The sequence below is a fragment of the Mobula birostris genome, chromosome 1 (genome assembly GCF_030028105.1).
Source record: "Mobula birostris isolate sMobBir1 chromosome 1, sMobBir1.hap1, whole genome shotgun sequence".
NCBI classification, from domain to species: Eukaryota; Metazoa; Chordata; class Chondrichthyes; order Myliobatiformes; family Myliobatidae; genus Mobula; species Mobula birostris.
This window is the reverse complement of record NC_092370.1, coordinates 204,236,894-204,252,856: the sequence shown is the minus strand read 5'-3', so window position 1 is coordinate 204,252,856 and position 15,963 is coordinate 204,236,894. Positions and strand designations below refer to the sequence as shown.

The window sequence follows — 15,963 nt, the reverse complement described above, 5'->3', positions numbered from 1 at the left end:
GGATCCAATTGCAGAGGGAGGTAGAGAGACCCAAGTTCTGTAGCTTGTTGATCAGGACTGTAGGAATGATGGTGTTAAACACTGAGCTACAGTAAACAAACAGCATCCTGACATAGGTGTTTGTATTGTCCAGGTGATCCAAGGCCATACGAAGAGACATTGAGATTGTGTCTGCCGTAGACCTATCGTGGTGATAGGCAAACTGCAGTGGGTCCAGGTCCTTACTGAGACAGGAGTTGATTCTAGCCATGACCAACCTCTCAAAGCATTTCATCACCATAGATGTGAGTGCTTCTGGGTGATAGTCATTAAGGCAGCTCACACTCTTCTTGGGCACTGGTGTAATTGTTGCCCTTTTGAAGTAGGTGGGAACTTCCAACTGTAGTAGTGAGAGGTTGAAAATGTTCTTGAACCCACTACGGGTGCACATTCCTTTATCCAAAATTCTGAAATCCAAAAAGCTCCAAAAACCGAAGTTTTTTTTCACCAACAGCTGACGTCACTCAGGTGTGACGTGGCAGCACTAGCAGAGGCTGCCAGACGTCAGTTGTGGCTCAGCGCTCGTACTGGTTACACGTGCATTTGCTGTTCGCTGATATTTTGTGTTCACTGTTGACTTTGTGTTTAATTTCACTGTGAAAATCTCAAAAAGCGCTGCAGATACCCCTATAGGTAACAATGAGAACAAGAGAAGGAATCTTCTTTATCAGTAACGCAGAAAGTGGAGTTATTGCAGAAGCTTGATTGTGGTGCGTCTGTGCGGCATCTTATTGAAGAAAATAGTGTCGGACCTACCACTGGATATGATTTAAATAGACAGAAAGACAAGTTACTGAAGTTTTACAGTGACAGTGACGTTCTATATTTATTCCAATAAGTCATTTACCATGTGTTTGGTTCAGTTCGTTTGAAGCTGTATACAGTCGGCCCTCCTTATCCGCGAGGGATTGATTCCGGGACCCCTCGCGGATACCAGAAAACGCGGATGCTCAAGTCCCTTATTCAACCTGTCTCAAAGCCTTGGACCTTAGGACCCAGCGGAACCCCGGACCTTATTTAACCTGTCTCAGTGCCTTGGACCTTAGGACTTGGGAGCGATCTGTCACCGGATCAAACTCGGGAACTTCCGTTCCCAAGCCCAGCGCTGAAACAAATGTTTCTTAAGTATTTTATATGCATGGAGAGGTAAAATATATACTATATACTAAGATAAACATTTGACTAACTGACGCTAAATAATACCGGATGTACCTGTTTTGACTTACTTAGTAAGAGAACTTCTGGTTTTTTTCCGCTCCCAATCCACGATAACCCACGCACATCCTCCCGTATACTTCAGATCATCTCTAGATTACTTACAATACCTAATACAATGTAAATGCTATGTAAAAATAGTTGTTATACTGCATTGTTTAGGGAATAATGACAAGAAAAAAAAGTCTGTACATGCTCGAACAGCAAGTGCTGGAAGAGCACTAACCGGGTTTTCTCAATTCACGGTTGGTTGAATTCGCGCTGCAGAACTCACGGATAAGGAGGGCCGACTGTATTTTTATGTTTTATTGAATGTTTTTGTTGGAAATAAAATTTCTTCATTATTCCCTAAACAATACAGTATAACAATTATTTACATAGCACTTACAAGCCCCAAGGATTTCGGATAAGGGATTGTGGACCTGTATAGTTGGTTGGCATAAGTTTTCAGAGTCTTACCAGGTAGTCCATTGGGACCTGTCACCTTACGAGGATTCACCCTCCTGAAAGGCAGCCTGACATCGGCCTCTGAGACAGAGATTACAGGGTCACTGGGTGCAGCAAAATTCTTCACAGCTGTAGTTCTATTCTCCCCTTCAAAGTGGGCATAAAAGGCATTGAGCTCATCTGGTAGTGAAGCATCATTGCCATTCATGCTATTGGGTTTGCTTTGTAGAAAGTAATATCTTGCAAACCCTGCCAGAGTTGACGTGTATCCGATGTCGCCTCCAACCTCACTTAAGTTGTTTCTTCACTCTTGAAATAACCCTCCGCAGGTCCTACCTGGTTTTCTTGTACAGACCTGGGCCCCCAGACATAAATGTCACAGATCTAGCCGTCAGCAGATGATGAACCTCCTGGCTTTTGTAGGCACACACTCATCCACACAGATTCTAATGAAGTCAGTAACAACTGTGGCATACTCGTCCCGATTTGAATCCCTGAATACAGTCTAGTCCACCGATTCCAAGCGGTCCTTTAAGTGCTCCTGTGCTTCCCTATTCCATATCTTCTTGGTCCTCACTGCTGGTGCTGCAGCTTTCAGGCTCTGCCTATATTCGGAGTAGAAGTACAGCCAGGTGATGAGACTTCCTGAAGTGAGGGCGTGGGATAGCACAATAGGCATTCTTGATGGTGGTGTAACAATGGTCCAGTGTGTTATTTCCTCTGGTACTACAAATGATTTGTTGATGGTAATTATATTGTGACTTTTTCAAGATGGCCTGGTTAAAATCCCCCAAAATGATGGGGAAGGCATCAGGGTGTGCTGTTTCGTGCATATTGATCCCATTGCTCAGATCAACTAGAGCCTGTTTGACATTGACCTGAGGTGGAATGTACACCGCTACCGAAATGATCAGAGAAATCTCCCACAGCAGGTAAAATGGACAGCACATTACTGCTAGATATTCCAGGTCTGGTGAGGAGAATTGGGACAACACTGATACATCTGTGTACCAAGAGGAGTTGATCATGAGGCATACACCTCCAGCTCTGCTTTTGAGAGATTCGACAGTCCTGACTGTGTATAGTGAACCAGTCAATCTAAGTTGCTGTGCCTGGTGTGGAAGGGGTTAAACAGGATTCCTTGAAGCAGAGGGTGCACGCAGTCTTAACGTCCCTCTGATACAGCACCCTAGCTCTGAAATTGTCAGTTTTATTTACTAGACGCTGCACATTTGCCAGCAATATAGTCATTATCGGGAGTTGAAAACCTTTTTTTTTAAAAATGCACTTGTAGCCCCGAGCAGCAGCCACGTTTCTTACGAGAAGTCTGACAGGAAGTACAGCCACGATCAGCAATATTTCTGTTTGTCTTGAACAGTGATAGATAATTTAATCCCATTGAAACATCTTTACTAACTGTACAGATCTTGGATGCAGTTGTGATTCTCAGCTGAGGCAAGCTGAAATGGGAATATTTAATCGTATCCATCAAGCTGCTCCACATCATATTTGCCCTGATGATAGACCCAAAAGTGAATTGATTGGTATATGAAAGGGAATCAAAAGAATTACTGGGAATAGAAACATAGAAAACCTATAGCACAATACAGGCCCTTCGGCCCACGATGCTGTGTCAAACATGTCCTTACCTGAGAAAATACCCAGGGTTACCCATAGCCCACTATTTTTCTGAGCTCCTGTCCAGGAGTCTCTTAAAAGACCCTATCGTATCCGCCTCCACCACCAGCCCATTCCACGCACTCAACACTCTTTGTGTTTTTAAAAAAAAAACAGCTTAACCCTGACATCTCTGTACCTACTTCCAAGCACCTCAAAACTGTGCCCTCTCGTGCTAGCCATTTCAGCTCTGGAAAAACAGCCTCTGACTATCCATACGATTAATGCCTCTCATCTCTTCCTTCTTTCTTTTCAAATCTTTTTATTATTTTTTTCCAAAATAAACATGAGTACATCGAAGCAAACAACACTTACAATGTCTCAAGAAAAAAAATTATATAAAAATTTTAAAAATTTTGTGATGGGGAGGGAAAAAAACCCCCTACTAAGTACTAAGCAAGAAAAGTGGGGAAAAAAAGAAAAATCCCACTAGGTGTTCAGCCCCAGAGCCATGCGTCATACATAAAGCTTCTAAAGATAAGCAGCAAAAAAAAGTTCCAAAAAATTTACAATTAGATCGTGGAGTATCCATCAATTAACTCAAATGATAATAACGAGCAAATGAACCCCATCTTTTCTCAAAATCAAACATAGGTTCAAAGGTTCGACTTCTAATTTTCTCTAAACTAAGACATAGCACAGCTTGAGAGAACCATTGTGACAAAGTGGGAGGGGTTGTTCCTTCTACTTCAGCAAAATGGCCCCCCTAGCTATCAATGTAACAAATGCAATAACATGTTGGTCAGATACAGAGATACCATGGATATTTTGAGGAATTATTCCAAAAAGCACAGTTAATTTGTTAGGTTATAAATTAATATTGAGTGCTTTAGAAATTGTCGAAAAAACTGACTTCCAGAACTGTTCCAGTATAGAGCAAGACCAAAACATATGTATCAGTGTAGCTGTCTCAGTTTTACATCTATCACAATAACTATCAACATTAGGGAATATTTTAGACAATCTCTCCTTCGTCAAATGGTAACAGTGTACAATTTTAAATTGAATCAGTGAATGACTAGCACAGATCAAAGAAGAGTTAACGAGCTTCAGGATCCACATCCAATCCTCCGTCATAAAAGTCAAATTGTGTTCCTTTTCCCAATCTTGTTTAATCTTAAATAAAGGACACATATACCCTTGTAATAGTAAATTATAAATTCTACCAATGGAACCCTTCATCGAAGGGTTCATACCCATAATAGTATCTTAACAGGTCAGCATCCAATATGTAAGGAAAACTACTTAAATATTTTTGTAAGAAATGTCCAAGTTGGAGATATTGTAAAAAAGTGTGAGTATGAAAGAGAATATTTATCAATTAATTGTTCAAAGGTCATCAGTCTACCTTCTTTAAATAAGTCCAAAAAAGAATTAATACCTTTATTTTTCCAATGTAAAAAAAATTGGATCACTCAAAGAAACCATAGAAACCATAGAAAACCTACAGCACAGAAACAGGCCTTTTGGCCCTTCTTGGCAGTGCCGAACCATCTTCTGCCTAGTCCCACTGACCTGCACACGGACCATATCCCTCCATACACCTCCCATCCATGTATCTGTCCAATTTATTCTTAAATGTTAAAAAAGCACCCGCATTTACCACCTCGTCTGGCAGCTCATTCCATACTCCCACCACTCTCTGTGTGAAGAAGCCCCCCCCTAATGTTCCCTTTAAACTTTTCCCCCCTCACCCTTAACCCATGTCCTCTGGTTTTTTTCTCCCCTTGCCTCATGGAAAAAGCCTGCTTGCATTCACTCTATCTATACCCATCAAAATTTTATATACCTCTATCAAATCTCCCCTCATTCTTCTATGCTCCAGGGAATAAAGTCCTAACCTATTCAACCTTTCTCTGTAACTGAGTTTCTCAAGTCACGGCAACATCCTTGTAAACCTTCTCTGCACTCTTTCAACCTTATTAATATCCTTCCTGTGATTTAGTGACCAAAACTGAACACAGTACTCCAGTTTCGGCCTCACCAATGCCTTATACAACCTCATCATAACATTCCAGCTCTTATACTCAATACTTTGATTAATAAAGGCCAATGTACCAGAAGTTCTCTTTACGACCCTATCTACCTGTGACGCCACTTTTAGGGAATTTTGTATCTGTATTCCCAGATCCCTCTGTTCCACTGCACTCCTCAGTGCCTTACCATTAACCCTGTATGTTCTATGTTGGTTTGTCCTTCCAACGTGCAATACCTCACACTTGTCAGTATTAAACTCCATCTGCCATTTTTCAGCCCATTTTTCCAGCTGGTCCAAGTCCCTCTGCAGGCTCTGAAAACCTTCCTCACTGTCTTTGTATCGTCAGCAAATTTGCTGATCCAATTTACCACATTATCATCCAGATCATTGATATAGATGGCAAATAACAATGGACCCAGCACTGATCCCTGTGGCGCACCACTAGTCACAGGCCTCCACTCGGAGAAGCAATTCTCTACTACCACTCTTTGGCTTCTTCCATTGAGCCAATGTCTAATCCAATTTACCACCTCTCCATGTATACCTTGTGACTGAATTTTCCTAACTAACCTCCCATGCGGGACCTTGTCAAAGGCCTTACTGAAGTCCATGTAGACAATATCCACTGCCTTCCCTTCATCCACTTTCCTGGTAACCTCCTCGAAAAACTCCAATAGGTTGGTCAAACATGACCTACCACGCACAAAGCCATGTTGACTCTCCCTAAGAAGTCCCTGTCTATCCAAATGCTTGTAGATTCTGTCTCTTAGTACTCCCTCCAATGACTTACCTACTACCGACGTTAAACTTACCGGCCTATAATTTCCCGGATTACTTTTCGATCCTTTTTTAAACAACGGAACCACATGAGCCACTCTCCAATCCTCCGGCATCTCACCTGTAGACAGCAACATTTTAAATATTTCTGCCAGGGCCCCTGCAATTTCAACAAGGTTTAAAGAAGTAATTTTGATAAATTAAACTACAAAGCTTAAATTTTTAAGATTAAAAAAATTGCAGAACTGAAGCCAAGTTTGTAAAGAATGCTTAATCACAGGGTATAAGTTTAAATTAACAATTAGCTAATCGTATAGGCAAAGCAGCTCCCAATAACGAGGTTAAATAAAACTGTTTCACAGCTTTCAATTCCAAGTCTACCCAGATAGGCCGATCCTTCTTATCAACCCAATTTAACCAAAAGGACATGTATCGTGCATTAACAGCCCAGTAATACATTCTTAAATTAGGCAAAGCGAGACCTCCATCCTTTTTCAACTTTTGTAAATGACATTTACAAAATCTTGGTCTTTTATTATTCCAAATAAAAGATAAAATCATAGAATCAATCCGCTCGAAAAACTTCTTCGTCAAAAAAAACAAGGATATTCTGAAATAGATATAAAAATTTTGGTAAAATCATCATTTTGACTATATGGGTGCGACCAACAAGTGAAAATGTAAGTGGACTCCATCTACTAAATAAATATTTCATAGAGTCTAGCAAAGGAACAAAATTGGCTTTATAAAGATCCTTATATTTTTCAGTGATTGTGACACCTAAATAACTAAAAGAATATGTGACTTTGAAAGGAGTATTGTCATACATAGAAATGGATTCATTTATAGGAAACAATTCACTTTTACTAAAATTTATTTTATATCCTGAAAACTCTCCAAATTCATTGAATAATTTTAACAAGGCAGGAATAGATTCCTCAGGATTTGATATATAAACCAATAAATCATCTGCATAAAAAGAAATCTTATGAATAGTCTTATTCACAGAAATCTCATAAATATTTTTAGCTTCACGGAGAGCAATAGCAAGGGATTCTAATATTAAATTAAATAACAAAGGACTTAATGGACAGCCTTGTCTTGTCCCCCGTGAAAGCTGAAAAGAAGACCTACAGTTATTAGTAATAACAGTAGCAATAGGAGCTTTATATATCTTTCTTTTTCAATCGTTTTATTAATTTCATAGAATGAAAACATAACATAGCAATAATACAAATAGTAGGAGATACATTGTTGCACTTAAAATGAGTAATTGTAAGACCAAATAGTATAAATTGACAAAGCTCCCAATCGTGTGGAATAACAATGAATAATACAGGGCAAAAAAAAAACTGAGAAGAATCATGAAAAAGAAAAAAAAAACCCATCTCAAAAAAAAACTAAACTAAACAGAATTAGTCAACTAAACTAAAAGACTTGGACAATTCTAACAACTTAAAAATGGGAGAGAAGAAAACAGTGTCGACGACTCCATTCCTCTCAACCAACAGTATAGAGAAATAAAATAAATTTGGAAATGGTCAAATTACATCAAATGAAAATGCTGAATGAATGGACTCCCAAGTTTTTTCAAATTTAATGGAAGGGTCATAAACCGCACTTCTAATTTTTTTCCAAATTCAAACACACCATAGTTTGTGAAAACCAATGAAATACAGTAGGAGGGTTAATCTCTTTCCAATTCAGCAGATTTGGTGGTTTCAGTTCTGAAGATTTTTTGGGTTTAATCAATTTATCTTAGCAAGTCCTATTATATCTAATTTCCTTTTTCAACCTTCCACTATGGATCAAGCTTACTTTGATTGGAAAACCAAAGGTATAATACGTTTTCGTGATTTATTTTTGGATAATTGTTTTATGTCTTTTGATCAACTTTCTAATAAATATAACTTACCCAGATCTCACTTTTTTAGATACCTACAGATTAGAAAGTTTTTAATTACTGTTTCTCCTAATTTTCCACACCCATATCCAATGGATACTTTGGAAAAAATTTTAGATTTAAATCTTTCTCGGAAAAGTGTTGTAGCAATTATATATAGTATAATTATGAATTTATGTCCTGATGTTTCCAATAAAAATAAAGCTGATTGGGAAAGAGAACTTAAGATTATTATACCGATTGACAAATGGGAAAAAATTCTTCAATTGGTTAATTTATCCTCTATATGTGCTAAACATGTGTTGATACAGTTTAAAGTAGTGCACAGGGCTCATATGTCCAAAGATAAACTATCTCGTTATTATTCTTATATTAATCCAATATGTGATAGTTGTCATTTCGAGATAGCTTCTTTAACTCACATGTTTTGGTCATGTCCTCTGTTGGAACAATATTGGAAAGATATTTTTGACATTATTTCAACGGTTTTGAATATAGACTTACAACCTCATCCAATTACTGCTATCTTTGGATTACCAGTGATAGATTCAAATTATCTAACCTCTTCAGCACGCAGGATGATTGCATTTCTTACTTTAAGGAGCTTTATATATCATTCTAATCAAATTATTAAAATTAACACCAAAGCCAAATTTCTCTAAAACGTTAAATAGGTATTTCTATTCGACTCAATTGAACACTTTTTCAGCATCCAAAGAGATGACACATTGTGGAGTTTTAATGAGGATGAATATATAATGCTAAATAGTCTCCAAACATTTGAAAAAGAATAACGACCCTTTATGAAACCTGTCTGATCTTTAAAAATCATTTTTCCCAAAATATTCTCCAACTGATTGGCCATTATCTTTGACAGAATCTTAGCATCAACATTCAATAGTGAAATAGGTCTATATGAGACACAATCAATAGGATCTTTATCCTTTTTAAGAATTAAAGAGATAGAAGCCTCATAAAAAGTAGAGGGTAGATCACCTTTCAGAAAAGAATCCTTAAGCATTTCCAACATATACGGAGAAAGCAATTTTCTAAATTTTTTATAAAATTCTACAGGATGACCATCAAACCCAGGGACTTTACCAGACTGCATCAAAAAAATAGCTTTATGAATTTCGGCTTCAGTAATTTGGGCATCAAGAGTTTTTTGATCTTCAACAGAGATTTTGGGAAAAGCAATCTTCCGTAAGAAAGCATCCATTTTTGAAGAATCTACTGGACATTGAGATTTATAAAGTTCAGTATAAAAGTCTTGAAAAATCCTATTAATTTCTTCATATTCCCAAGCCAAAATACCATCTTTCCTACAAATTTTCAATATTTGCCTTTTGGCTCTAGCTGTTTTGAATTGAGATGCAAGCAGTTTATTATTTTTATCTCCAAACATATAAAATTGACTCCTTAACTTAAGCTTCAATAGGATGAGTTAATAATAGGTTATATTGTGATTGAAGTTCCACCCTTCGTTTGAATAAATCTATATTAGGGGAAGCTGCATAAATATTATCTAAGTCTTTAATTTGTTTTGAAATTTTATCTAATTCTACCTTAGTCTGTTTTTTTAAGCTTAGCTGAATAAGAAATGATCTGACCATGTAAAAATGCTTTAAATGTATCCCATATAATCAATTTAGACATACCCCCTATATCATGTTTTCTGATTTTCAATAAAACTGACAAAGTCTGAACTTTGCAATAATGTCTGAGACGTGTGCCATGGTGGATGAGCCAGAGTGACATCATCAAATTCAAAAGACAAACTCAAAGGTGCATGGTCAGATATAGCAATAGCATCATATTCGCAATTTTTAACGCTAGGCAAGAAGCAAGGATCAATTATAATATAATCGATCCTCGAATATTTTTTACAAACGTGAAAAGAAAGAATATTCTCTGTTATCAGGGTGTAAATACCTCCATAATTCAATCAATCCAAAATTGGTCAAAAAGGAGTTGATAATTAGCTTTATAATTAACTATGCCAATTATAACAATGTATTCCCAATAACTTTGTACCATTACTATGTTATGTTTATTATTATGAAACTAATAAAAAGATTGAAGAAGAAAAAGGAGTAGATAAGTGACGCAGAATGATTTAGAAGCCGCTGATTGGTTAAGCTCTTATCCATCAAAGGATTTAAACAACAGTTAAAATCCCCACCCGTTATCAACATGTATTCATTTAAATCAGGCAGTAAAGCAAATACTCTTTTTTAAAAAAAAAGGATCATCTAAATTAGGACCATACAAATTAACCAAAACAACTTTTTTGTTACAGATCACTCCTTTAACAATTAAGAATCTACCATTAGAATCTGACTTAATATCCTCTTGAGTAAATATATTAGATTTAATAAAGATGGACACGCCTTTAGTCTTACTCCGAGAAGTAGAGTGGAACTGCAAACCTTTCCACCATCCAAAAAATCTATTTTGATCTCCCACCCTGATATGTTTCTCTTGAGCAAAAATTATGTCAGGTTGGAATCGGTTCATAATTTTAAAAGTTGTTTTTCATTTGATAGGATGATTCCAACCACGTACATTCCAACTTATTACATTAATCTGTTTAAATACCATATTATAATTTTATTCTACTTTACACATGTGCAGAGCACATACCAATACGGGATGATCAAAAACGGCAGGATGAATAATACAACCACATAAAAAACATGCATGCTCCGGAACCACCCAATGGGAAAAAATTCCTAACTCTAACCCCTCCCCCTCCCAAAAGCCTGAACAAGGCAAGCAGACTAGATAGAATACAAAGCCAGGGACTGCTCTGTCTGTTCAGGAGAAACATTTTTTTAAAGGATTATTTCTCCCTCCCCCCAGTTAAAAACAAATGACTGACCTTGTGACCTTAAACCTGTGCCCTCTTCTGGCAACCATTTCAGCCCTGGGAAAAAACCTCTGACTGTCCACATGATCAGTGCCTCTCATCGTCATATACACCTCTATCAGGTCAGCTCTCATCCTCTGTCGCTCCAAGGAGAAAAGACCGAGTTCACTCAACCTATTCTCATAAGGCATTCTCCCCAATCCAGGCAACATCCTTGTAAATCTCCTCTGCACCCTTTTTATGGTTTCCACATCCTTCCTATAGTGAGGAGACCAGAATTGAGCGCAGTACTCCAAGTGGGGTCTGATCAGGGTCCTATAGAGCTGCAACATTACCTCTTGGCTCTTAAACTCAATCCCACAATTGATGAAGGTCAATGCACCGTATGCCTTCTTAACCACAGAGTCAACCTGCGTAGCAGCTTTGAGTGTCCTATGGACTCTGACCCCAAGATCCCTCTGATCCTCCACCCTGCCAAGAGTCTTATCATTTATAGTATATTCTGCCATCATATTTGACCTACCAAAGTGAACCACCTCACAAAATGAACTGCATCTGCCACTTCTCAGCCCAGGTTTGCATCCTATCAATGTCCCACTGTAACCTCTGACAGCCCTCCACACTATCCACAACACCCCCAACCTTTGTATCATCAGCACATTTACTGACCCATCCCTCCACTTCCTCATCCAGATCATCATCACACAGGCATGAATGTGTGGAAAGAATGAAATCCTACTTATTTCCATTCAAATTAGCTCTTAACGTATGACAAGTCTTGAATAAGAGTGCTGGGAATATGGAGGAACTTGACCAAGCAGGGTTATCTTGGTTTAATTCTATAGGGATTTGATCAAATACATCTAGAATATCGTGTTTTCCTCTCTGACCACAGTGATTCTTGTGATGGTAGGTTTGAGAGGGGTTTTGCACCTCTGGGCCTAATCCATACTCTCTAGTCATAGTCATACTTTATTGATCCCAGGGGGAAATTGGTTTTTGTTACAGTTGCACCATAAATAATAAATAGTAATAGAACCATAAATAGTTAAATAGTAATATGTAAAATTATGCCAGTAAATTATGAAATAGGTCCAGGACCAGCCTATCGGCACAGGGTGTCTGACCCTCCAAGGGAGGAGTTGTAAAGTTTGATGGCCAGAGGCAGGAATGACTTCCTATGATGCTCTGTGCTGCATCTTGGAGGAATGAGTCTCTGGCTGAATGTACTCCTGTGCCCACCCAGTACATTATGTAGTGGATGGGAGACATTGACTAAGATGGCATGCAACTTAGACAGCATCCTCTTCTCGGACACCACCGTGAGAGAGTCCAGTTCCATCCCCACAACATCACTGGCCTTACAAATGAGTTTGTTGATTCTGTTGGTGTCTGCTACCCTCAGCCTGCTGCCCCAGCACACAACAGCAAACATGATCGCACTGGCCACCACAGACTCATAGAACATCCTCAGCATCGTCCGGCAGATGTTAAAGGACCTCAGTCTCCTCAGGAAATAGAGACGGCTCTGACCCTTCTTGTAGACAGTGTTCTTTGACCAGTCCAGTTTACTGTCAATTTGTATCTCCAGGTGTTTGTAATCCTCCACCATGTCCACATTGACCCCCTGGATGGAAACAGGGGTCACCGATACCTTAGCTCTCCTCAGGCCTACCACCAGCTCTTTAGTCTTTTTCACATTAAGCTGCAGATAATGTGGGGGGAATATGAGAGGTTCTCTCTTAATGGATACGATTCCTGAATGCCATGACAGAGTAGATGCAGGGATGATGATTTCCTTGATTGGATCGTCCCAGACTAGATGTCAGTCTCCAAGTAAGAGTTGACCATTTAGAACTGAGAAAAAAAGAGAATTTCTTCACCTGCACTGCAGTGAATGTGAGTCTGCCCTAAGAAGGCTCCTCAGTCTATAAGTGAATTTAGCAGGACAGAGGTTGATTTGTTTTTGAATATTAAAGGTAGTAAAGGAATTTGGGAACAGTGCAGGGAAGTGGCACTGAAATAAAAGATTAACTTTGATCTTATTATGGCAAGGCAAGTACAAGGGCTCAAAGTCCAATTCCTTCAATTTCTCAAGTTCTGAGATATAAGTAGTGCAGAAACCTGCATTCATGTTTTTAAGTATGATCTGGCAATGCTCTTTAGATGCGCTTTGAGATTGACTTTGTTTTGAAGGGGGAAGCCGAGAGGAATATAGGGCCAAAAAGATTTTGAGAGGGATCACAGTAATTTCTTTTCTCTCAAGGTGTTCGAAAGGGAAGAAGGAAACTAAAGCACTTATGAAGTGAATTCAGTGAAAAATCTGAACATTGCCTTTCTGCAGTTGCATCTTCAGTAAGAAGCAATAATAACGATAGTCCTGGGATGACGGCGTAGACTTGTGTGCAGGATAGCACATGGGCAGCAGAGTTTTGGATGAACTAACGTTCTTACAGGATGACTGATGACTGAGTGAATGGAAGTCATCAGAGGACAGCTGAAAGCATGTCTGGAGGTAATGCAAGATAGAAATAATGACTCCCGTGGTACCTGGGCTCAGTTAGAGATGCAGGTAGACATTTATAGGAAGATTTTATGGTCAAGAGGGTCTGAATTCTGACGTTGCACTGGGTTGATCAAGGTACTGAAGTTAAAAGGAATAGTTCATTCAGATCACAGCATGATCATATGTTTTCCATCCTTCATGTAAAAGGCATTGGTCTGGAATTGGAAGTTGTGGTGCTTGTATTAAATATTCAGAGTCATAATCAAATAAATTGAAAACAGCTTCAATCATCTGAATAAGCTCAGGAAAACCTAGAACTGCTCTCAGTAATACTTAACACTAGCTTAGGGTGTGCATTGCCTTTTCCAAGTGCTGCATGCAACATGTGATTTGGCAAATTTTACTTGCATACTATTCTTGCTTTAAGTTGCTGAATGAAGATCGTACCTTTAATCCCAAATGTATAATCCACTCTTTGTAAAATGGTTAAAGTATTAATTTTAAAAATAAATTCTTGTATCCCAAGCTGATAGGAAAGGAATTATCATTTCAGGTTGATCTTTGATCACAAAAGACCCAAAAAACTAACTTTTTTTCCCTCTGTGCTCAGATGTTACCTGACTTACTAAACATTGAGTGGCTTGTTTTTTTTTACTTTAGATTTCCAGAACCAGTATTTTTTCTCTCTGGTTTGGTATCCAAGGATTCTGCAATCTAATTTGATCTTGGTATACTGCCTTACTTGAGATTAATTGTTATTATGCATATTTGTTCATGGCTCAAAATTGGGGCCACTGCAGCTTTTATAGACCCTATCTCAGATGAGCAGAATGATACCATAAAGGGTTGAGAGGCTCTTTTGATAGAACACTGGAAGTGAAATCCTTGAATTGATTAAAATTTTGCAAACTAGTGACTTCAGGATCCTCAAATGAATTAACATGGCAGCCTTGGTAGTGATGATGTTTTAAGTGAATACAGAGTGCCCGATTTCGTTATTTCCTTAGGTTGATGCAAGGAATCTCATCGAAAACATTTTCCAGAACTCTTTTCCTTCTCAACCTATAAAACATGGATTTGAAGATTTTCCTGCGCTGGAGAAGTCTCTTGAGATGAATGGGGAAGGATGTGATCCAATTAAAGCAATGGAATCAACAAGGTAATTTCTACTATTAAATTAAATGAGTTCTCTCTTGCCTAACACGTGTCTGAAGTAGAAGTTAATACTACTGCATTGATTTTTTTTCATTAAAGGCCAAACCAAGTTTTGTGAGTTGAACTGCAAAACTTGGGCACATTTTCAGGCAGGGATTAGCTGCCTTCTAATGCATTTCAAACACAATATAGATAATATACATAGGAGCAGAATTAGGTCATTCAGCCCATCAAGTCTGTTCCAACATTCGATTATGCCTGATTTATTTTCCCCTTCAATGTCTTTTTTTTTTGGCGTGTGCGTCTGTGCATGCGCGATGTTGGCGGGATGATGTCTTTTTCATGCCTTTACAAGGCGCGGAGCGGGAGAGAGACTGTGTGGCGCGCCACTCCTCACACAGACATTTCGCAGTATTTTTCACTTTAATTTACAAGGTCGAGTTGCGATCTGGACACTCAACCCAGCACGGATGGAAAGCGTACTCGGGAGCAGACCCAGCAGGGCTCGAACCCGGGAACCTCTGTTCCAGAGTCCGGAGCTGATGCCACCAGCTGGCCCTTTCCCTTTCAGTTTCATTCTCCTGCCTCCTCCCTGTAACCTTTGACCTCCATACCTATCAACCTCCACAGCCATCTGTGGTAATGAATTCCACAGATTCACCAACTTCTAATGATATTTCTCCACTTTTCTGTTCTAAAGGATTGTGTTTATATTCTGAATCTGTGCTCTCTGGTCCTAGACTCTCCTACTATTGAAAATATACTTTCCAAATCTGCTCTGTCTAGGCCTTTCACTATTTGGTAGGTTTCAATGAAACCTTCTCATTCTTCTAAACTCAATTGAACACAGAGCCGTCAATGCTCACCTTCCAGTCCTGGGATCACTGGATCAAAATGGTGATCATCAAGTCACTGCAGAAGTGTAGCTAACAAAGGCCGAAATAACAATTATTACCAAACCTCCTTCAAACCAAGGCCTTAACGGACTGAATGAAGTGTTCAGCAGACCCAAGTGGTGCTCTTTGGTCACTCCAAAATCCCTTTCCAACAATTGGAGATTTTGAATGTTGAAGTTTCTTCTTCACAATCTAAAAGCCAAAGTGTTAGCTAACCCAGATTAACTCACTGGTTAAGGAAAGTGCAGTATCATAATGTAGCTCTTATCAGAGCTTTCATCGGTCAAATTGACAGTTAATGCAGAATTGCTTGAGGACACAAGATAAAATAGAGCATGTTAAACTCTCTGTTTAATTGTATTAGGTAACTGCATGGCTCACTCAATCCAGGACAGCTTGTCACCTGAAGCTACAAATACAAACCACCTTTGATCACAATCTACTCTAGTTAAGAGTAAAATTCCTCTGTAATCTGTTTCAATTTTCTACATTCTAAATGTT

The 15,963-nt window shown here is 38.6% G+C and overlaps 1 protein-coding gene across 2 annotated transcripts in view; it reads left to right on the top strand.

Moving 5' to 3' along the window:
• The window catches only part of LOC140211780 (uncharacterized), a 61,345-nt gene that overhangs the window by 20,653 nt on the left and 24,729 nt on the right, over positions 1 to 15,963 (top strand). For both annotated transcript variants that reach the window (XM_072282033.1, XM_072281956.1), the window contains one exon: positions 14,419 to 14,570. In XM_072282033.1, the coding sequence (XP_072138134.1) occupies positions 14,419 to 14,570 (152 nt within the window). The remainder of the gene's footprint in view (positions 1 to 14,418; positions 14,571 to 15,963) is intronic.